This window comes from Alternaria dauci, chromosome 2 (genome assembly GCF_042100115.1).
Source record: "Alternaria dauci strain A2016 chromosome 2, whole genome shotgun sequence".
NCBI lineage: Eukaryota > Fungi > Ascomycota > Dothideomycetes > Pleosporales > Pleosporaceae > Alternaria > Alternaria dauci.
Genome location: NC_091273.1, coordinates 4,027,078 through 4,048,710, shown reverse-complemented (window position 1 = coordinate 4,048,710; position 21,633 = coordinate 4,027,078). Strand labels below are relative to the sequence as shown.

At 54.2% G+C, this 21,633-nt stretch overlaps 10 protein-coding genes across 10 annotated transcripts; 6 read left to right on the top strand and 4 right to left on the bottom strand.

Moving 5' to 3' along the window:
- The first annotated feature begins 253 nt into the window (after positions 1 to 253).
- ACET3X_003359 (uncharacterized protein) lies at positions 254 to 2,187 on the top strand. The gene is made up of 3 exons (XM_069448625.1): positions 254 to 335; positions 526 to 1,633; positions 1,682 to 2,187. The coding sequence occupies exons 1-3, from the start codon at positions 317 to 319 to the stop codon at positions 1,854 to 1,856; spliced, it is 1,302 nt and encodes a 433-aa protein (XP_069309906.1). The 5' UTR covers positions 254 to 316; the 3' UTR covers positions 1,857 to 2,187.
- A 260-nt stretch (positions 2,188 to 2,447) lies between these two features.
- On the top strand, positions 2,448 to 3,248 carry ACET3X_003358 (uncharacterized protein; the record flags this gene model as incomplete). Its single annotated transcript, XM_069448624.1, has 1 exon — positions 2,448 to 3,248. One exon carries the CDS (start codon positions 2,448 to 2,450, stop codon positions 3,246 to 3,248), a length of 801 nt encoding a protein of 266 aa, XP_069309905.1.
- A 428-nt stretch (positions 3,249 to 3,676) lies between these two features.
- ACET3X_003357 (uncharacterized protein) lies at positions 3,677 to 5,821 on the top strand (the record flags this gene model as incomplete). The annotated part of the gene is made up of 2 exons (XM_069448623.1): positions 3,677 to 5,372; positions 5,493 to 5,821. 2 exons carry the CDS (start codon positions 3,677 to 3,679, stop codon positions 5,819 to 5,821), a joined length of 2,025 nt encoding a protein of 674 aa, XP_069309904.1.
- An 834-nt stretch (positions 5,822 to 6,655) lies between these two features.
- ACET3X_003356 (uncharacterized protein) lies at positions 6,656 to 8,382 on the top strand. Its single transcript, XM_069448622.1, has 2 exons — positions 6,656 to 7,056; positions 7,113 to 8,382. The coding sequence occupies exons 1-2, from the start codon at positions 6,807 to 6,809 to the stop codon at positions 8,258 to 8,260; spliced, it is 1,398 nt and encodes a 465-aa protein (XP_069309903.1). The 5' UTR covers positions 6,656 to 6,806; the 3' UTR covers positions 8,261 to 8,382.
- Positions 8,383 to 8,617: 235 nt separating this feature from the next.
- ACET3X_003355 (uncharacterized protein) lies at positions 8,618 to 10,482 on the bottom strand (the record flags this gene model as incomplete). Its single annotated transcript, XM_069448621.1, has 3 exons — positions 8,618 to 9,679; positions 9,745 to 10,025; positions 10,101 to 10,482. 3 exons carry the CDS (start codon positions 10,480 to 10,482, stop codon positions 8,618 to 8,620), a joined length of 1,725 nt encoding a protein of 574 aa, XP_069309902.1.
- A 728-nt stretch (positions 10,483 to 11,210) lies between these two features.
- Positions 11,211 to 12,666, bottom strand: ACET3X_003354 (uncharacterized protein; the record flags this gene model as incomplete). The annotated part of the gene is made up of 3 exons (XM_069448620.1): positions 11,211 to 11,300; positions 11,359 to 12,069; positions 12,124 to 12,666. 3 exons carry the CDS (start codon positions 12,664 to 12,666, stop codon positions 11,211 to 11,213), a joined length of 1,344 nt encoding a protein of 447 aa, XP_069309901.1.
- A 556-nt stretch (positions 12,667 to 13,222) lies between these two features.
- On the bottom strand, positions 13,223 to 14,023 carry ACET3X_003353 (uncharacterized protein; the record flags this gene model as incomplete). Its single annotated transcript, XM_069448619.1, has 1 exon — positions 13,223 to 14,023. The coding sequence occupies one exon, from the start codon at positions 14,021 to 14,023 to the stop codon at positions 13,223 to 13,225; it is 801 nt and encodes a 266-aa protein (XP_069309900.1).
- A 1,300-nt stretch (positions 14,024 to 15,323) lies between these two features.
- On the top strand, positions 15,324 to 16,691 carry ACET3X_003352 (uncharacterized protein). The gene has a single exon (XM_069448618.1). It carries the CDS (start codon positions 15,592 to 15,594, stop codon positions 16,495 to 16,497), a length of 906 nt encoding a protein of 301 aa, XP_069309899.1. The 5' UTR covers positions 15,324 to 15,591; the 3' UTR covers positions 16,498 to 16,691.
- Positions 16,692 to 18,350: 1,659 nt separating this feature from the next.
- On the bottom strand, positions 18,351 to 19,211 carry ACET3X_003351 (uncharacterized protein; the record flags this gene model as incomplete). Its single annotated transcript, XM_069448617.1, has 1 exon — positions 18,351 to 19,211. The coding sequence occupies one exon, from the start codon at positions 19,209 to 19,211 to the stop codon at positions 18,351 to 18,353; it is 861 nt and encodes a 286-aa protein (XP_069309898.1).
- Positions 19,212 to 19,369: 158 nt separating this feature from the next.
- ACET3X_003350 (uncharacterized protein) lies at positions 19,370 to 21,459 on the top strand (the record flags this gene model as incomplete). Its single annotated transcript, XM_069448615.1, has 2 exons — positions 19,370 to 19,555; positions 19,618 to 21,459. 2 exons carry the CDS (start codon positions 19,370 to 19,372, stop codon positions 21,457 to 21,459), a joined length of 2,028 nt encoding a protein of 675 aa, XP_069309897.1.
- Between the last annotated feature and the right edge of the window lie 174 nt (positions 21,460 to 21,633).

Here is a 21,633-nt window from a genome sequence, read left to right as displayed (position 1 = left end):
GCAGTAAAGTGGGCGACAAAGGGGAAGATGGCAGCGAGAGAGGCGCGCAAAGGCGCTGAGGCGAGAGGGCGAGGGAGAGAGTATGGGGTGTTGGTTCTCGACGCTGGGGTCTTCAAAGAGTCGCAGTCCTGGTCGTAGACGCAATGGATATCGGGCGGCGACTGCCAAGCAAGTGGGGCGCTAAGGGATCGACATCGGGGTTGGTCCAAACGCGAACTTTGGGAGCGCGTCGTGCGCCGTAGCTTCTGCGCATCACACTTCAAGATTGCATACATCTCCCCACGCCCTTGAATCTCAGCACAATTCTGCCATCACCATGGACGAGAATATGAGCGGTAAGTCGTTTTATCTGTCGCGGGTTTGTTTTGCGACATTGTCGTATCAGCCAAAGGCGAGCTTTACTCTATACATCACACCGACACAGTCGGCACATGGCACGCCAGCCCGCTACCGGACATGCGCAATCGCTCACGCCGCGACACTCTTTGCATTCTCTGGAACCTTGTTCTAACGCTACCACGACAGACGCTCTCGATTCCCGCGAGATGGACGACCAAGAGCAGACGGAGCAGAAGCTCATCAACGAAGAGTACAAGATATGGAAGAAGAACAGCGTCTTTCTATACGACATGCTGTATGGCCGCGCGCTCGAATGGCCTACGCTCACTACACAGTGGCTTCCTGACAAGAAGCCCGTAGAAGGCACCAACATGAGCCAGCACCGCGTCATTCTTGGAACCCACACGTCGAACCAAGCGCAAAACTACCTCCAAATCGCCCACTGCGAGATACCCGACTTCCGTGTTCCAGACTTGTCAGAGCTCAACGAAGAGCGCGGAGAAATCGGCGGCCATGGCAACGCGAAGCGACCCTTTGACTTCAAGATTGTGCAGAAGATCAACCACCCCGGCGAGGTCAATAAGGCGCGCTACCAGCCTCAGAATCCTGACATCATAGCATCGCTCTGCGTGGACGGCAAGGTGCTCATCTTCGACCGCACCAAGCACCCGCTGCAGCCCAAGGATGATACAATCAAGTTCGAGGCCGAGCTTGTAGGCCATAGCAAGGAGGGATTCGGGTTGAGCTGGAGTCCCTTGAAAGAGGGACACTTGGTGACGGGTAATGAAGATACCACGGTCAAGACTTGGGATATCAAGAGTGGCTTCTCCAAGAGCAACAAGACCATTAGCCCGACGGCGACATACAACGTTCACAGCGCAACGGTCAACGACGTCCAATACCACCCGATCCACAACTTCCTCATCGGCACCGCGTCCGACGATCTTACCTGGCAAGTCATCGATACTCGTATGGAAACACACAAAAAGGCGCTGTACAGGAAGGAGGCCCATGAGGACGCGGTCAACTGCATCTCGTTCCATCCCGAGTTTGAAGGGACATTCGCGACAGGTTCGGCCGACAAGTCAGTCGGAATCTGGGACATGAGGAATTTCGACAAGAAGCTTCACAGCTTGCAAAACCACTCCTCGGACGTCATTGGTCTGCAATGGCACCCGCAAGATGCTGCCATCCTTGCCAGTTCCAGTTATGATCGCCGCATCTGCATGTGGGATCTCAGCAGGATCGGTTCCGAACAGACGGCTGAGGAGGCAGAAGACGGCCCCCCTGAGCTGTAAGTCACCGCGAACGTAATCTCAAGTCACGTACTAACATGTAATAGACTGTTCATGCACGGTGGTTTCACCAACCGAATCTGCGACTTTGACTGGAACAAGAACGACCCATGGCTTATGATGGGCGCCGCCGAGGATAACCAGCTGCAAATCTTTCGCCCCGCGCGCAAACTGGTCGAGCCAATCAAGAAGACTGTGAACCATGGAGACGTCTCAGACTGAGTTCCCTCCACTGTGTATCTTCCTTTTGAGATGGCTAACCTGAGGGCTCTTCTAGGCTAAGGTAGCGGTTGTTGTCCCGATCGTACCGGCCTTCGACGTTCAGAAGCCATCTTCTTCGCCTCTGAGTTCTGTACCTGAAAGCCCTATACCCGAAAAAGGGGCAGCAGAGCCAGTGGCAGAGGTCGCTGCTGGTTCTGATGATAGCGAGAGGACTCTATCTTTGCCCCCTACTCCGCCCTCTCCATAATAAGGAAGAAAACAAGAACGGTGTTGGGCGCAACGGCTTGGTGATATCCTTTTGAATATTTGCGATTCCAGTCGCGTGAACACATGAATCAAAACGTATCTAGTTCAACCCACCATCGTTTGAGTGAATATGAAAGCTTCGTAGTGCTGTCGGGTGGGCGATTACCAAGGGGTCCATGCTCACCTCCGAGGTACGAGCTCCCAGCTCCCCGCAATCGTCATCCCATCCCTCAAGCACCGGCCATGTGAAGTCCACATGACCAGCTCAGACGTCGAATCTGGGCTTGCATCTGTCAAATCTACTCTTCTCTGTCGAAACACCAGCTTCACACGAAGTGATCCGCCATGCTCCTCCTCGGCCTTACAGGCTCCATCGCAACGGGCAAATCGACCGTCTCGTCCATTCTCTCCAAGCCGCCCTACTCTCTCCCCATCGTAGACGCCGACTTGATCGCGCGGCAAGTCGTCGAGCCCGGGACTCCAGGTTATAAAGCCATCGTCGAGCACTTCCTGCCTACCACACCAGATCTGCTTCTCTCCGATGCGACGCCCAAAGGACGCCCGCTGAACCGACCAGCGCTGGGACGGAGAGTCTTTGGCAGCGGAGAAGAAAAGGAGCGCGACCGAAAGAAGCTAAATAGCATCGTTCATCCCGCCGTACGAAAGGAGATGTACAGACAAATGATATGGGCCTACCTGCGCGGCAACTGGGCCGTTGTGCTAGACGTCCCTCTCCTCTTTGAGAGCGGCTGGGAACGCTACTGCGGCACCATCCTCGTCGTCGGCGTGTCGGATCCCGCGATCCAAATACAACGCCTGCGCGCCCGAGATTCGCATCTTACCGAGGAGGATGCGCGGAACCGCGTTATGAGTCAGGGCGACGTGCGCGAGAAGGCGGAGCGCTGTTTGCGCAGAGGCCCGGGTCATGGCGTCGTGGTCTGGAATGATCACGACAGGAGCTATTTGGAGAAGGAGATTCAGAGGGTCATGCAGGATGTGAGGAGTAATAGTCCGAGGTGGTGGAGTTTCTTGCTTTGGGTGAACCCGTTATTTGGTGCGCTGGCTGCGATGTTGAGCTGGTACAAGATGCGGAATGTGCAGTTGCAGTGGGAAGAAGAGAAGAAGCGGGAGAAGGCGAAACTCTAGCACGTGGTCTGGTTTGTTGTCTTTGCGCCGAGGGCAGTGGGAGGGTCGGTGCTGGTGCATGTTGGTGTTTGTTGGATGTGCGCATAGATATCCTAGCAATTGGCAGCACGGGTGTTGTGTCACGGTAAATGTTTTCAACGCTTTCAGCATGTGTGAGTATATTGTGTCTTGCCATCATGTCTCGCCAGTCAGCATGTCGTTTTGTCGTTGTCATTTTGCAGTGCGGTCGAAAGGTCGCTCACCTTCACTTCTGCTCTGCTGTTGCGGAGATGCACTCAAAGTCCACCACACCGCACCGGCGCTTCTTTATCCGCCCCGCAGTCCGCAAGTCAGCGAAGCGGAACCGTTCTTCTGTCTGTAATACATATTTCCACGAGCCTCCTAAACGGGATTCGAGTGGGCTCCAATCACACGACCATAGTGCGAACATGAGCGCCATCACGCCCCAGTCCTTTGTCGATGACGGTGGATCCTTCACCAAGCGCGTACCTCGCGGTCTCGATCAGCGTCAAGTTGCGAATTGGATCGCTAGCAGCAAATCAGACGCCTCAGCCTACACGGGCAGTTTCATCGATGACGGCGCGGATATGCACCTCCCTCGTGGAGTAGCGCCAGGCTTTGGCCCAATCGACAAACGATTCTACAAGCAGAAGAAACGCAAGGAACCCAAAGACGGTGCGGGGGTCGTGTGGAGTGACGACGTGCAGAAGGCGATTAGCGGAGACATACAACGGAACTTGGACAAGATACGGGGACTGGGCGGACTCGAAGTTAAGCGGACGGATCGCGGTGGCGGTCAGGATGAGGAATCTGGGAAACAAGAGAAAGCGAAGGACACAGTGACTATCCCTATGCCGCCGCAATGGGGAACTTTCGTCATCAAAGCAGACGATGGTCGCGTTATCATTGTGGACAAGGATGGTGAGTTTGACTCTGGACCACAGAAGGCTGTCAGTGAGCAACCAAAACATTGGATCAAGGCAGCATCTGTCGTTGAACCAGATTCTCCGATCAAAGACTGGATTCCGCGTTCTACACCGACACATCGCACGTCTTCCCGCCAGCCAAAAGAACACTCGAAAGAGACCAAGAAACAAAAGAGCGACGTAGAGAAGAATGACAAATCCAGCAAGTCTCGTCGCTCTCACCTCTCACCACCCAAAACACTTACACCCATCCCCGAATCCGAGTACGAAGAAGGCTATCTGGACTTTGATGGCGAAGACTTGGGTTCACCGACGGACTTCATGATGACGGGTGGAGCGAGCGGATGGCCCTTCGGCAGAGCTAGGTCTGTAGCTTCTCCAGCTGCGTCCGTACGAGACACTTCCGAACATATTGTGCCGAATTCTCCAATCAAGGCCATCAGCGAGGGATTCAGATATGTCAGACCGCGCTCACGGGGTCATAAAGACATCGTTCCAGCGCCGAACTCCTGGATCGAGAAGAAGAGAGCGTCGCCTGTGCGTTCACCACCCGATAGATGGTCGTCTCCTGAGTTGTCGCCGGCCAAGGGAGACAGCAAGGCAGATGCATCTTGGGACGGTGGGCAGTTTGAAAGTGCATGGAAAGTCCCGAGTCCAAGTCACTCGTACGAGAGCCAAAGATCGTCCCATACTAGCGCGAGCAACAAGTCGCGAAAGTCGAAGAAAGGTTCGGACAATGCTTCAGTGAAAAGTCATGCGACGTACAAAGCACCTACAGTCGAAGATGCGAGCAACATACCGTCAGACGGGGAGGACTGTATCGCAGCTGGATGGGGCGGCAGCGTAAAGAGCAGGGGGACTCAAGATTGGGGTGGTGACAAGATCAACAAGGAGAAGAGTTTGAACAGCAAGAGAGAAGACAGGGAGTCGGCGTGGACCTCGCCTACAAACGTACCTCACCCACATACCTGGGCAGACGTGGGTAGCAAGTCTTCGAGCGAACGGAGCTGGAGCAAGAGACCTCAAGCCACTGACAATCCTAGTTGGACCGGTGTTGAGCCTTCTGCTTTTCATGGAACCGCCAACAGTCCTACGTCTGTACGTTTTGGTAGCCCCACACGTCCCCTGAGCGAAGTTACGTGGGATGGTTTTGAGAGGATCAAATCAACTAGTGAGGTCGGTGTGGTAGACACAGGGAGTGAGCGGGCGTCTGTTGGTCGTCAAAGCCGAGTATCAAGTATGCACTCTGCTCCTCGAAGTCATGGTAGACATGGTACTCGTGCAAGTCACAGGAGCAGCAGGCATACACACGCTACAGGCTGGGAAGACGGTCAAGCAGGTTGGGCGGGCCGTAGTCAGACTAGCCATTTGAGTCGCCACTCCGGTCGACCTGACGATGCAGCTATCTGGCCTGGCAGCCGTGCCGTCAGCGAACAGAGCTGGAATAGTCAGAAGGCTCGTGTTGATGATGGCAACGATGACCAATGGGGTGGTGTCGGTGAAAACATGAAGGAGTACGCGAACGGATTCGACGAGGACAACGCGACATATCTTAATGACAGTTGGGGCGGAGTTCCGGTGAGGGTTGGGAGTCGGGCGGGGAGTAAGAGCCGAGGGCAGAGTGGTACCGCGCCGAGCTTGGAGTAAGGATGGCGCGACATGGTCATCGCGAAGAAAAAGAAGCAGGTGGGGCAATGGAAAAACGAAATGGCGTGCGGAATTAGTTCCTAGAGTGCATAAAATTAATTTGAACTACCAGGCGCAAGCATGCAAAGTGTTCAACTTGAGATGATGATGATGTCTGCTAAGACAGGGCTGCATGGCAATTAACATGCACATCCGCAGCCAGCATGGCGAAGCAACAAAACCCAGCCCTCGGAGCGTGATGCAGCAAAGTCGCGCGCATCCCGCCTCATCGCGTTCTGCATCGGGAGCCCGCGTACATATATGCGCGTCGAAACATCAACGGTAAGCAGCATGGTACTCGAAGGACCAGCAGATGGCCCGAACTCGACAAGGTCGCCAACCACCTATAAGTCTATGACATATATGCGACAATTGGCAGCCACAGACCAGCAGACCAAATGCCTTGGGCAGGCGTCTCTACTGCGGGTATTACTACCTCAGCACACAGTCAGCTGCAGGGCCTGGGATGTACGCGCAGAAAACACAGCAGCGTTCACGTCTGTATCGCGAGCGCGCAGAGTCGCGTTTTGGTGGCGCAAGTGACACTGCAGGCGGATCCGGGGCCTCGCAGCCAATAGAGGGCATCGCATGAAGTGGCTAGGAGAGTCAAAACCAGTTTTCCGTCATAGTTTCGGGACGTGGCCCTGGTCTGAGTGGAGAAGACGGACGCGATTGTGGGAGGCGGCCCCTAAGTTGCGTGATGGACGCGCTAAAAGTACGAGGGAGACTGGGGACGCGTTCGAGTGCTGGTCTAATAGCCTCGCGGCCCAGCTGTACATGCACTCTCCCTTACTCTTCTTCTCCAGGCTTGACTCTGTGTGTTCAGGTTCTCCGTCGTTGGCTCAGACATTCTCTCTTCACTGCGATCGACAAACAGACGATTGTTGTTGTCCTCGTTGTTTTGGTCTGGCCGCCTTGAACCGACCTAGTCGCGAAAGAGCTACATATGATAACCTGCCACCCCACCTTTCGCACCTTCCGTCCCAACGACAGTCACCACCTTCAACACCACTACCCCGAGCCCTCAGTCGCATCAGTTGCGCTTTCGGCCCGATATATTTACTTGCACCTCATATACATTGCTATCGCAACATTTTCGACAGTCTTTACCATGGCCACCTCTACGCGCCAGCCCTTCGGCGAGATCGGCTCGTCACGTCTCCAGGTCCTCCAGAGCGCGAAGAACCGGCAAAATGGTAAACAGAGCTCAATTTCCTGTTGCGACTACATTGACTAATCGCGCATGCGACAGCTATCTCGCCAAACTTCACGTCGTCGCAGGGTCTGAAGGCAATGTCTACGCCATCGACGGGTAAGCGCCAACGCGCACCCGAGATCTACGAAGATGCCGATTCCGAGAACATGGACCTTTGCGCCTTCAGCAGCCCGACCAAGAAGTCGCGGACGGCCAACAACAGCATCGATGCGGGATACATCAAGCCAGCTGCTTTCTCAATTTTCGCGTCGCCCGTCAAGCCCAGCAGTGCCAGCCTCCATGCCACGCCTTCCGTCCCGTCTGTGCGCAAAACTCTCTCGTCACCCAGCACCGCCAAGTCGACGCCCATCACCAACAGCCGCGGCTCACCTAAGAACAAGCGCCTCCATGTCATTTCCAAGCGTCGCGCGTCCAGCTCGCCCTTCCGACGCGTCAACCCGCCCTCCTTCAACCTGAGCAGCCCCGGCCTGCCCTTCTCCATCGACGCTGCCCTCAGCGGCTCAATTTCCACATACACACCAAAGGCCCCCACCGTAGCCGCCACTCCCGTCTCAGCACCAGCCGCCGCGCCAGCCCCGGTCCTCGATGACAGCATGCCCAAGAGCTGGTTCTTCGACATCCACGAAGACACGCCCGAGCAAGAAGCCGCAAACCTCATGGAGCACTCGGCATCCGTCCTCGACATCTCGTCCGACGACGACGCGGCGACAAAGCTCTGCAACGAGGATCGCGGCAAGGAGAACGTCCCGCCTCCAGACTTCCGCGCTGCTGCGAACACCCGCAAGCGCAACCATGCTTCTTCCTTGGACGACGGCTATGAGACGGACATCTTGGTCCAAGCACCGGCCAAACATCGTCGCATGCGCAAGGTCGTCCAGGATGCCATGGATGAGGACAGGAAGCCGCTGGGTGATCTGGCGCCGAGCGAGTTTTACGCCGAGGGCTGTGACGCGACGAGTTACGTTACTGTTGATGCGGGGATTGAGAAGCCGTCGGGATTGTCCAAGGAGTTTGATGCTAGCAGCGTGACGCCAGAGAAGAAGAAGAAGCATGTCGTCATCGAGGAGGTACCTGCTGTTGCTGAGGAAGAGACAACAACAGCATCGGCACAAGAGGACGTCGTGGCTGCACCGGCTGCCCAGACCACATCACAGTCATCTGAGGTGCTTGTTGCAGCGTCATAAGCAACATCCGCTTTATTCTTCTTCTCGTTTCGTCCACCTTCTGGAGTACCCAATTGGCGTTTGAATTACCTCAAAGCGTTGCTGTTAGCTTGTCACGATCATGTCCACGCTTGGTTACGTGCATACGATGGAACGGAGGCGTTTTAGGTTTCTTGTCTATCCTTATGATACCTTTGCTGCAAGCACATGGCTGCGCGCTTGTTGTGCCTGAATAATACAAGAATTAATTCTCAACCGAGCCCCTGATGCTGTGAACATTGACTCTGGTAATCGTGATGGGTATACCAGGAGGTTCTTCTTGATCACCATATGAACTTCGTCTAACGCTGCGGTCTTGCCTCTGGATTGCCCTGGTTTCTACCTTTGCGAGTACGCGTCTGGAGTTCCTCTGCCCCCACGACCGCCTCGACCGCGCGGTACGTACGAAGCATTCGCGTCGTGCTGACCGCGACCGCGACCGCGACCGTGAGGAGAGTATCCGCGACCCCGCGAAGGCGTAGAGTCACCTCCTCGGCCTTGAGCTGGCGGCACAAACTGTCCGCGACCGCGCGAGGGAGCAAATCCACCCTGGTGCTGGACAGGCGCGAACTGGCCACGACCGTACGAAGGCGCGAAATCACCTCGAGCTTGAGCAGGTACGAATTGCCCTCCACGGCCGTGATAGCCTCCGTTGAAAGCACCCCTACCCTCTCCTCCCCCTCTTCCACGATTTCCATACGTGGGCAGCGGCCAAAATTTCTCCCGCATATCCCTATCCACACCCGTACTTCGCTCCTCCATCGTACGCAGCACAATCGGCCCGCTCTTCCCCTCCCTCACAAGCACTAGCGCGCGGTTCGGTCTACGCTCCCGCTTCAACACATCTCTGAGGCGAATCAGCAGAGTGACGAGTTTCCTCAACGGCTCCTGTTGTTTCGTCTCCCATGTCTTGATTCTCGCCGTTGCGTCTTCTTTCTTGATACGCTCCACAGTTCCAAGCCCTTTGTAATAAGGTCCAGTGAAGAGTAGACTAGTGCGCCCGAACCAGAGCTGATCTTGACATTGCACCAGGCTGCCTTCTGGGTTATAGGCTTGCGTCTTGAGCTCTAGCATCTGGGACGTGGGTACAATGTGGCCTTTTTGCAGGACGCGGATGGGAGCGTTGTATGTAAATTTTCCGCGTTCGGCTAGGCCTCCTTCGTTCGCTCCACGTACAGCTGCGGCTTCAGTCTGGGTGAGATCGTCTGGGGTGATGCCGTCGTCGTAGGCGTCTGCTTCGAAGCGGCAGACGACGTTGAGAGGACCCATTGCGTAGCGTATCGCGCGGTAGTGGCTCGTTGCATCTTCCATGCCTTTGGCTGACCGGGTGAAGTCTTTTTCAAAGTTGAAGCCGTAGCTCTTGCCATCTGCATGTTTCCACCATCGTGATTCTCGGCGTACCTGGAAGGTGCGTGGACCAAGTCAGTATTTGTCTCACATCCAGTTTGTACAAGGACTTGTCTTACGATGACGAGCGTGTTAAAGACAAGATAGATGTTGAGTCGGAAAGGTCCGTTCGATTTGCCTTGGGCGAACTCTAGCAGGATACGGAGGTTGTTGCGGTCTGCGAGGACGTCGACGTCGTGGAAACTCGTGTTTGGTGCCATGAGGCTCAGCGCATGGAACATTGGCGAGTACGGGTTTCTCGGCTGGCGAGCATAGTTGTAATCACTGTATGTGAAGCCACTGTCTGGTTTGAGAGTGTGTGGCAGGGGTGGTTGTTGCCATTTTGCTGGCTTACCCGGCACTGGACATACGTGAGTTCCAACGCACCAAAGACCTCGACTGATATCTGCCTAACAGCAAATCAAAATATACTTACCAAAGATGGTATTCGTGCCATCGTCAGAAGCTTGCCAGTTGTAGCAGCACAACAACTCCGGATCTCGGTCCCATACGACCTGTTCCGCCACCGGGACGAGTGCATCCTTTTCGATGGTCTCTAGGATCTCACCCGCATCTCTTGAGACACTTTGTTCAAAGCGTTCCTTTTTCTTTTGTTGTTTCTTGGCTTTGGCTGGGTCGACCACAACTTCTTCTGTAGGTTTGACATCGGCTTCTTCCTCATCATCCAAATCGGATTCTTCGTCCTCTTCGACTGTGGCGACCGGCTCCGTGTTGCTGTCGTCCTGCAGCTGCTGCCAATTTGACCCTCCCAAGGCGAGAGCAATCTTGGACTCGAAAGATAAGGCTGTTGAGCCCATGTCCGGTGCTGCAGGAGCGTCTACAGAATCTGGCCCGAGTGTGCGTTGTCTTTGAGAATTATGTGGAGATGCTGCACTTGTTGCGTCTGACTCGTGGTTTTCTCTCCTTCGCTTCCTTCCGTCACTGTGAACGGGACTAGAGCCTTTCTCACTAAAGGCTTCAAAGAATAGTGAGTGAAAGGTATGAGTTTAGGTTACTTGACCAACGAACCGTACGTGTCGGCCATTTGGTAGTGCTTCTAAGCGTCGTCTGTAGAGACAAATGTACGACCCGCAAGGTGACTTAAAATGAAAGGTTCGTACGCGCCTCTGGAACTGAGTGTAGTGATAAGATGGGTCTGTCCTACGGATATGTGGATGTTGCGGATCAGGTGATTATATTGAACGAGTGGCTAGAGTGCCGCCAGTATATATTGACAGAGTCTGTCAAATGTGACCGTATCCAACTAGGTTTATGTTGTTGGCAGATGTGAAAGATGTGGTGTACAAAACGAACGAGGTTTTGGGTTGCGCAAGGACAAGGGACACGACGCCAAAAGCAACTAGCGCTTCGCGTAACAGCATATCGCGCATGACCTGCCCGCCGTAGCGCCCGCTACCGTGCAGCCTGTCCAGTACACATAACGATGCCAAGAAGCTCATAGAATACCATAGACCAGACATGGCATCATTTCACTCCATCATCTCAAAGGCACATACTCACATACCATCGCGGTATAGATATATGATCACAACTTCCATCCGCGTTTCTTCGCAAGCGCCGTCTCCTGCCTGACCGCCAAATCCGCAATGATCTCTTCACTTCCACCACCAACAACCTGTCAGAAATTAGCATAATGTCCCCGATATATCAACATTTCCAAGGTTCAATCATACCATCATCCTCAAATCGCGACTGATTTGTTCAACGATGGCACCAGGCCCGCCCTTCTGATACCCAGCGCCGCCAAATATCTGCTGAGCCTCTCGATTCGCCATCTCGAGTATACGGCCACCATGTACCTTGCTCAAGGCGATTTGGCCCGCGATCTCGGGGTCCTGCCAGCCGAGAGGCGATTGTTGGATGTGATATGCAAGTTGCTCTAGCCATGCCCAGTGGCTCTCTACATATCGACCGATAGTTGCTAATTTATGCGCAATGATCTGGTTGGCGATGAGGGGCTTGCCAAAGGTGTGTCGCTTGTGTGCGTAGTGGAAAGATTCGCTCAAGCAGGTCCGCGCTTTTCTGTTGCATCCTATGCTCATTAGGAAGCGCTCTTTATTGAAATTCGTCATCACTATACGGAAGCCTTCGTTTTCTTTGCCGATGAGATTGGAGACGGGGACGCGGACATCATCCATTTCTACAAAGCTTGCGCCTCCGCCTTTTTGGCCGGAGTTGGGTATGCGACGGTGCGTAAGACCAGGTGAGTCGGTGGGGATAACTATGACGGAGATTCCACTGGCGCCTGGTCCGCCAGTCCGAACGGCCGTCGTCATATGTGTGGCCCAAGGCATGCCAGTGATCCATTTCTTGTATCCGTTCACGACGTAGAATTGTCCGTCCTCGGTCTTCGTTGCGGTTGTTTGGAGGTTGGCGACATCGGACTGCATAGTAATGTTAGTATTCTTCTCTCTAGGCCCTAGAAGAAGCACACATACTCCACCACTTGGTTCAGTGACGCCCAGGCAGAAACTTGTTTCCCACGTAAACAAACCTGGCAGCCACTTCTTCTTCTGCTCTTCGGTTCCATGGTGCACAATCGGCGGAACACCAATCACGCTTCCACCACCCAATGCGATGCCGACACCCCCCTCTATCCTACTATTCTCATCCATCATGATCATCAAGTGGAACAAGTCCAAATCGCCAACCGGTATACCCGCTGGCCCCGGTATGTTGCGTGGGCGATATGGTTCGGGCACATCCGCAAACTCGAAGCCAGTTTGTGCCCATTTGAGTCGTTCTTGCGCAGGCGCTTCACCAGCCTCCTCCCATTCCAACATGTACGGCTTTATGTTCGTATCGATGTATGCGCGGCATGCATCGCGGAGTTTCTTGTGCGAGTCGTTGTAGTAGGGTGACGCAAGGGAGGAGTACCATGCAGGTTCGCTCCATGGTGCCAAATTGCCAAAGGTCTCCTTCTTCTGGGGTTGCATTAGGGAGGGAAGAGGCGTCGTGGTCTGGGGCTTGGGATTCGCCATCGCACTTGTTTCGTGTCGCTGCGCAACATGTTCGTAGGTAGGAGGGGTTTATGTAAAGCTTACGAGGCCCTGTAGTAAGGGAGTCGAGGTGCCGCGGCTGAACGATGCTGATCATGCTGACTCGCATGCTAAATTGCGGGGGCGCATTGCTGATTTGGGCGCGCCTGGGACCTTAGCCCTGCCATTACTCTGATGACAGCGACGGAGGAAATAGTTAAAGAATTTAGTAGTGCTACTATTTTTAGACAGTTCTGTATGAGAGAATGCCTCAAGATAGTTGCATTACAATATTCTTTGTTTATTTCCTCCATCACTGCTTCGATGGAGAGAACCTACCACGCAGCTATACAAAAGTTTCATGTTCAGTGCGCCCTAGGGATTGTGAGCGAAAAGAAATCAGACAATGTCACATTAGGATAGGATGGATGAGTTGTGATGTGAAACCTGCGAAGCTTTATTGATGTCTCGATGCTATTTACATGGACACAAGACTTCCGGCAAGACGTCGTCCATTACTATGTTCCTCCACTCGTGTCTTCCTTCCGGAACGACACGTTTACCTGACACAGTAACCGCCGTCGATGAGGAGATCGGAACCAGTGCAGTAGGATGAGGCATCGGATGCGAAGTAAACGTAGGCACCCTTGAGCTCAGTAGCCTTGGCGTCACGGCCCATGGGGATCATGGAGTGCCACAGCTTCTGGATGTCTTGGGGAACGAAGTCGGAGAGACCAGTATCAATGTATCCAGGGGAGATGCAGTTGACACGGGCAAAGTCCCTCCACTCGTTGGCGAGCGACTTGGCGAGGTGAATGCAACCAGCCTTGGCAACGTTGTAGGAGGCCTGCTCCTGGGGGAAGTTGGCAATGTGGCCGGACATGGAGGCGGTGATGACGAGAGAGCCAGTCTTGCGCTCGCGGAAGTGGAGACCGACGGCACGGGCGCAATTGAAGGTACCGGTCAAGTCGGTCTGGATGACCTCGTTCCACTGCTCAACTGTAGCGTCGAGGATACCGTTGTCGGCAGTCTTTCCGGCGTTGGCAATGAAGACGTCGACCTTGCCGAAGTCCTTGATGACATCCTGGACGAGCTTCTCGCACTGAGCGTACTCGTTGACCTGGCACTTGTACGCCTTGACCTTGACGCCGTACTTCTCGCTCATCTCCTTTGCGTTCTTCTCGGCGCCCTCAGCGCGAGAGTTGTAGGTGATGGCGAGGTCGGCACCGTACTCAGCGCATCCTCGGGCAGCCTCTGTGCCAATACCGGTAGGGCCGGAGGCACCGGTGACAATGACGACCTTGCCCTTAAGGCTGAAGAGGTCCTTGAGCTCGGTAGCTTGGGGAACGGGAATGGGCATTGTGACGATTATGTGGGTTTGTGAAGAGAGTAAAGAAGTTTGGGGTATATAAAGGGGAATTGAGTTCAAGTGTGATGTGCTATGAAGATGAGGGCTGATCTGGAGGGGCACCGAGGGGTTCAAGTACTCTTTGGCAGCTGAAAAGACTTGATGGACAGCTTCACGCATTAGCGGTTAGTGAGGGGCGCTGGGTCGACAGTGACGTGTGGCTCGTCCTAAGAGCCATCGGACGTCATGTCTGTGAGTTTGATTCGCCAATGGGGTTAGAAGGTGGACAGTCTGGCTTTACCATTCCACTGAGATCCTAGCGACAGACGGGGGTTGAGGTGGGTTGCTGTGACGTTCCTGCCCCTCTGTTAGCTTGCCCTACGGGGAGCTTGGGCCCCTTTTTCGAATGCTCCGGCGCGCGAACGCATTGCATCGCATCTCTTTGCTTTTTCTGCCCACGCGTTATTATCATCTCCGTCAAATCCGTACCAGTGTTTCAATCACACAACATAATCGCCTTACGCACACTGATGTTGGGGGTGTGACTGCGTGTGCTCGAGCTGTCGCATGTTCTCAAAGTGGAACCCCACGATTGATACACGACATGCGCTGTCAGCGATTACGGCTTTGACAAAGATATTTGGCCGCGACAACCCTCGTATCTAGGCTGGTTATGCAGTCTGAAGCTGCCACGCTGCTAGCCCCGCCCCTTGTGCCATGTCGGAAGCGTATGTGCGTACAGTCGAACCAGGCTTAGTTACTCGAGCCGTACTGGCAGTCCGGCTTGGGAAAGAGTAATCGTTACTCAGCTCTTTCTTGTTTTGTCCTCAAGCTTGATTAGAATCAATGAATCAGCTGTCTATCTGACCACGATTGAAGTCTCTGATGGACCCTGCATGTACGGTAGGTAGCTGCAGGCGAACGAGGTAGCAGCTCCGAGAATCTCTGCGCATATCGAAGCATATCAAGCGGATCCGATCTGGCGCGCAAACCTTGGAACTGCCGGCCTAGAGCGCGTGCGATGCGGCAAAGCCGAAGGAAAACCGCGCATCCATGAAAAAAACTCCACGCGGGTGAAGGCTGCCTCGCAGCCATCGGTGATCTGTCCACGGAGATACAATGGGGCTCTATTGACAATACAGATGACGTTGCCGGTATCCGCCGTGAGCTGACCTAGGCTGCCATGTTCCCATCGGTCCCGGACGAGGACATGGGCGCTGGGACTTTTATTTCTCCGATGCCGCGTCGGCACGTGACACTAACCATCGGCCAAACCTCTCATTTCATCTCATAAGATATCTACAGTATCGTATCAGGCTCGGCGCGCAGAATGTGATCGAATGTCGATGTCGCAGCTGCGAACGTGAAGAATTGTAGTCACTTACTAGCCAGATTAGCCAAGCACCTGCCACCGGGTCTGATGCAGCCCTCTGATTCGCAGCGCTATGGAGCTCTACACCATACTTTTGCTCATGCCTCACCTGCCCCTTGGAGCCTGATAGCTAACACGTAACCTTTTCTTGAAAACTGTCCAGACACCCCTCACCACGCAACAGTTAGGAACCCGTACGTCTGCAACAATGGTGCAGAACGCGCTCCTCCCGAAGCCCCTCCCCGCAGACTCCCTTGTCGTTGGCCAGCTGGTCACAGAGCCACTACACCCGGAACGCGAATCTTTCTACCCCGACAAGGCACATGCCGAGATCGACGACCTGAATGACTTCCACATTCAGCTCCGCTACAAAGACCTCTACTCCGTCGATGCCGAAGGCCGATTCACAACCAACTATGGCGCGAGGTTCGATCTGGGCAAGATATACAGACAGCCGAATCTGCTCACTGTCAAGGCCGAGCAGATGATACAGCGGACCACGCAGTCGGCGTCCTTGGCTTTCCAAGCTGTGTGCAACGACCCCGAGGCGCGCGTCTGGATGACCGAACAGATCAAGGCGGGCAAGCCCCTCTACATCGTCCTTGGCCTGACGGAGCTCAAGAACGCAACCTTCAAGCGCGCCAAACTGCGTGACGCAGGCGCATCGAACCGCATCAACGAAATGCCGATCGAGAAGGATGCCAAGGTTCCCGGGTCCCTACGAGGCAGGTCCGAAGGCAGCTTGGGTGACATCGGCACCGAGCCATCTATATCAGGCGTCTTTGGCATGGATGTGCGACGGATTTCAGCGAGGATTACAACACCTGTAGAGCCACACAGGCTGGAAGACATCGGATACAGGTGGTACTACTATGACGTACCGGGCTCTCAAGACAAGGAACAGTTGATGGTCGGGCTGGGCGAGCAGTTGAAGGCAAACGAACTTCGTTTGATGCTCGATCTCACAGAGGACGATGTCCAGGGCAACCTTGACGCCATCAGCAAGCTCAGTCTCGATGCGTTGAGCGCCACAGCGAGCCCGATGCTCAAGCCTAGTACGCCGATGCTCAGAGGACGCTCGCCTTCTCCTCATCCTACCATGCTCCGCTCCTAGTATCTCATACTCTCTGGTGGTTCCATGTTCCGGGTTACGAATAACGGTCGGCATGTTTCGAGGCATCGATTTGAGTCACGGACACGTACGATAGACTAATGATGAGCGTTTTGAACATACGTATATGACGTCTACGGCCTGCCATCTCTCTACTCTTCTTTCTACATAGTTATGCATCTCCTGTCCTCTTTGTCCGTCCTCATCTCATCTGTGACTCTCGCGTTAACCTGACGACGATCAGGCACCACAAGTTTTGTTTCGTTGGAACAGAGACATTACATAAGAGCGTTCTGCTAACGCCTACACAGTAGCCACACACTTCACCGTCAAACTTGTTAGCTTGCTTCTCTCTTTCCTCGGTATATCCCAGCCTCAGCATGCTTCAATTATTGCGCATCCGTTGCTGATTGCGTGCACCACGCCATAAGTCCCTCACGCGCTCCATGCCGCGATCCCGGCGACTACGATGAATAGGAGCGAGAATTGCACTTTGGTAACCAGTTGGTCCATCCGACTGCGCCGCTGCATCTTGTGATACGCCATTCCTACGAGGGAGCCAAACAGCCCGGCAGAGAGGACACGTCTTCTCGCTATCACTCTGTCGGCTTAGAAGCTCTTCAAGACAATCTCGGCCGATCATGTGTTTACACCCCGTGATTCCCTTGATCTTTACGCAGGCATGCGCGGTGGCGTCTTCCATACAGATGGGACAGTTCGTGTTTGTCGAGCTGCTTCTGTTGGCGGTGGTGAGGGGCTTGGTGTGGTGTGCGATGAAGCGGTCGATACACTGCTTGTCGCTCTCTGTGGGCCCCCTGTCTTCTGCTGGGAAAATGGAATCGAAAGTCTCGGAGAAGTGACTGTATGGTACAGATCTTAAGCCTTGCCAATCTCCCAGTGGTAGAGTTAGGAAGTCGTCGAAAGGGAGGTAGTCGCCTGACTGAAAGCCTGGGTGGGGTGTGTGCTCGACGCGGTATGGAGAGGAAATACCGCTCCTGAAAGGATGTCGGACTGGGACGAAGCTGTCCAGCATGGACCCAGGATGACTAGCGGAATGACCCCCAGAAATTGTGAGGCGGCTTAAGGCGTCCTCAGTTCCGCTGATTTGAAGTCCGCTGATACCAGGGACATGGTTGTGCCCACCCTGGTTGAAGGGGAACCATGAACCAGAAGTGATCTGTTGCGCCCCATCAAGGCTAATGTTCAGGCTCGACATTGCTTCCCCAAGTACGCGCATAGAGTTCCCTGTGTTATTGCCATAGCATTGGAGATGGATATCCCCGTTGTTGAGTACATCAATGGAAATAGGCCCGGTAGAGACAGTAGTTTGAACAAGGGGATGACCTTGGTGATGATGGGCGTGTCTGGCTTGCGAGTTACTGCCTTGAGGGGCTCGATCGTCGGCGTGGCCACCACCAATACGATGTCCATGTCCGTAGGACCTAGGAGAAGCGTGGCTACGAGAGCCTGTATTGTTGCGTGTATGGCTGGACATATCAACTTTTGCTGCAGTATGTATGGGTCTCAAGGGTAGAGCCGATGTGCGATTGGCGAGCTGTAGTTGAGACAGTATTTTAATCGTAGTCGTGAATGGGAGGCACAAAGGGATGCAGTTTATATGGGCATGGGACCTTGCGTGAAAGACTGCCTAACAGGTGAGACTGGTGTGAATTCGGACAGGAATTTGGCTGCAATGATGCCATTACAGTCACTGTGGATTATCCATGTTTACGGGCTCTCGAGAACAATCTGCTATACGTTTGGCGTGTCATCACGTCAGGAACGCAAAGGTAAATGGCATCGAGGGTCACGGAGACGATGAAATAATCTGACAACATATATGCATTGCGTTTCTTCTACTTCTTCCCTTTCTTCTTCGTGTCACTCTCTTTACCCTCTTTCGTAAAGCCGCCCAGCACCAAGGCCTCTCTTGCCACGGTGTTGATGATGCGAAAGCGGTCGGGCCCTAACAGTATACCGCCATACCATCTTGTGACGATGACCATGACGTTCCAGACATCCATCAGTTGCATCAGGTGCAGCATGCGCGATCCAGCGGCAGTCTCGCCATCATCGTCGCAGTCTTGGTAGCTTGTATCGTTCGGGCCTTTGATACGCCAGGCAGTCATGTTGTGAGTCGCGCGAGCAGCCTTCTTGTCTGTTGCTAGGAGATGCGCAACATACTGTCTGGCTTGAGCAGGCGATGATACTGGTGCTACGCGGGCTAGGAAGACTGATTTCTTCTCGGTAAGTGCAGGTGCCACGATCCACGGTGGTTCCGGTCCCAGATCGACGGCCGAATCAGGTGGCACACGGGAATCATCCTCTTCTTCCACATAATGGTCGTCATGTTGATCGTGTAGTTGGATGGCTCCTTGCTGTTCAGCTTGCTCCAGAGCTTCTCTCGCTTCTTCGAGGAGGTCGTAGATACATGATTCGCCTGGTTGATAGACCTTTGCCAGAACGTCTCTTACAACTTCGACAGCCTGGTTACCCATGCCCTTGGGTACATCCTGGCCCACGCTCTGAGTGCCTAGCACTGATGGTGGCGCATCCGGATAATCTGAAGGAAATTCTATGCGGAGAGTGATCGATGGCAGCGAAGGTAGTCGCAGACTGTATAGTCTTGCATCTTCATCTAAAGCTGATAGAGTTCCTTCGTCAAAGATGGCGTTGAGTGAGGTGACTTCGTCTTGGATGGCATCGTTTGCGGGCATGGTTGTTCTTTCCTTGGCCAGATGGCGGGGTGGAACTAAGCGAAAGGCGCGCTAGCTTAGCGTCGTTGGCACTCGAAAACATCAACACCTCGCGACGCTCGCGTTTACCTCCTTCCCCACCACGAACCTCTTTGCCGCAACCTCACGTTGCAAAAAAAATGGCGTCTAATGACGATGTCAAGCGCGCGACAAGTGTGCTAACAATCGCACAGATCAAGTTCAAGCAAGCAATGAAAAAGACAGATACCGAAGACCGTCTCCCTCCCATTCCAGTCGAAGTTAGCGCGCAGCTCTTCAGCAACATTGATGCTGTTCTTCAGCAGAACACGCGTGTGAACATCCAGGTATCTAATTTTAAAGCCATTGATCGCATGTCCCTGGGAGCAGACTAATTTCCCGTTCGTAGAAATGTACAGAGTGGATCGTGAAGCACGTAGCTCCCTCCAAGGCTCGGATCGCCATCTTCGGTGACTATCTCATCGCTGTCTCCAAGTCCATTGTTGTAGACCAGAGTGCTCCAGGACCAGCAAAGAAAGCAGCCCGCAACCGGATGGATTTGTTGCTGATTGTCAACGATGTCCTGCATACTGACAAGTTCCATCGTCGCACCACGATGAAGCAGGGTATCTTCAGCGACGAATGTGAGAGCTTTGTTGTTGACTTGATCGAACAAGCAGCTACATGTATCACTGAGAGCGCATCACAGCTGGAGCTGAAGCTGAGAGCCATTATCAACTACTGGACTGTCAACGGGCTCCTCAGCACTGAGAGTTTGAAGCCTTGTCGGGAAAAGGCTGACGAAGCCCTGCTCATTGCCCAAGGTGGTATGCCTGTCCGCAAGCGCAACTACCTTCTGCCAGAGTTCCACGGCGACCGACATGCCCCATGGCACGATCTCCCCGCATCCTACATGCTCGAGCCGATGATCAATGACCCGAAACGCCCGATCAACCCCGCCAAGATCCAGATCCAGAGGCTGGACAAGAAGCCTGTCAGTCCCCACGTTCGCAACCTGCTCGACGACTACTTCGAGAAGATCGATCTGAAGTACATGCCAACGGGCGACAATCCGACGAGCGAGACGACCAAGTACAGGCTGTCATTGGATCCCATGGGACAGTTGGTCAAGCAGAACAAGGAGACTGGTGAGACCATAACAGTGGCAAATGGATACGGTTGGTCGCCGAAGTTTTGTCACGACATGCAGAAGTTTGGCGTTCCCGAAAACATCAAGATTGCGCGAGAAGACGCTGAGCGTATGGAGGACATGGACGACCTGCCAGTCACCTCCATGACGCGTCGTGATGACCGACAGAATAGGCCTACTATTTCCTCATCAGACTCAGATTATAAGCGCGAGCGGAAAGGATACAACCGCAGTCGAAGTCCTAGTTACTCTCATTCCTCCGGGTCGTCCGACGATGGTCATCCGCCTTCGCGCCGAAGATTCGGCGAAGAAACCCAGGGTCGCCGTAGGATCTCGCCTCGGGTGTCCAAGCTTACACGCCGAGTCCTTGAGGACCAGGGTTTAGTTGAGATGGGACGAGAGTCAAAGAAATATGAGAGCGATAGGTCTCGACGTGAACCGCCGTGGTATGATACGGACAGGAATAGCCAGGGCAGCCCGGGTAGTTATCAGCACCATGCTCCGCCCATGCCGCCGCAGAACTACGGTCAACCATACTCTCAGCCTCCGCAAGCGCCTCTCAACGCCCCGCCGTTTCCGCCGCAGCATATGCCAGGTCAGTCCCAAGGCCAGTACCCGATGTCGATGGCTCCATTCGATGTCCCACCGCCTCCTCCGCCTCAGTTCCAGGGACCTGGAGACTTTGTTCCTCCTCCCCCACCCCCCAACTTCAGCGGTGTATGGACCCCTCCTCCTCCGCCCCCCAGTTCCCAGGGCGCATGGCTTCATCCTCTTCCTCCGAACATGAACATGGCGTCACACGGTCCGCAGCAAGGCAATCAGTATGGAAGCCAGTACGGTAATCAGGGTGGTACTTACTACGGTAGTCAGGGTGGTAACCAGTACGGCGGTCATCAATACGACAACCAGAGTGGTAACCAGTACGGCACTCAGTACGGCACTCAGGGCGGTAACCAGTACGGCTACCAGGGTGTTAACCAGTACAGCAATAACGGTCAGTATGGTCAGAATCAAGGTGGCTACCAAGGTGGACAGCGTGGTGGGTACAACGGCGGCAACAGAGGCGGTCGGAGAGGAAACAGGCGTGGCGGGCGATACTGAGAGGAGCCGGAGATACTAAGAGGGGCCTGAGAGAGCCATGGGCATTGTGTGCATGCATATTTGGTTGGGCGTACTTTGCTGTGCGGCAAGCTGTAGGATACCCGGTCCATGCTGGCAACCATTTTGCGAAGGCATGTATAGTTTCACGAAGGACTCGAGAGTCGGTCTATTGGC

Excerpts from the sequence above, each read along its gene's own strand:
- ACET3X_003359 (XM_069448625.1), top strand. Across the intron at positions 1,634-1,681 it reads GAAGACGGCCCCCCTGAGCT|ACTGTTCATGCACGGTGGTT; the intron begins GTAAGTCACCGC and ends AACATGTAATAG.
- ACET3X_003356 (XM_069448622.1), top strand. The coding sequence starts at position 6,807 with ATGATAACCTGCCACCCCACCTTTCGCACCTTCCGTCCCAACGACAGT. Across the intron at positions 7,057-7,112 it reads CGCGAAGAACCGGCAAAATG|CTATCTCGCCAAACTTCACG; the intron begins GTAAACAGAGCT and ends CGCATGCGACAG.
- ACET3X_003352 (XM_069448618.1), top strand. The coding sequence starts at position 15,592 with ATGGTGCAGAACGCGCTCCTCCCGAAGCCCCTCCCCGCAGACTCCCTT.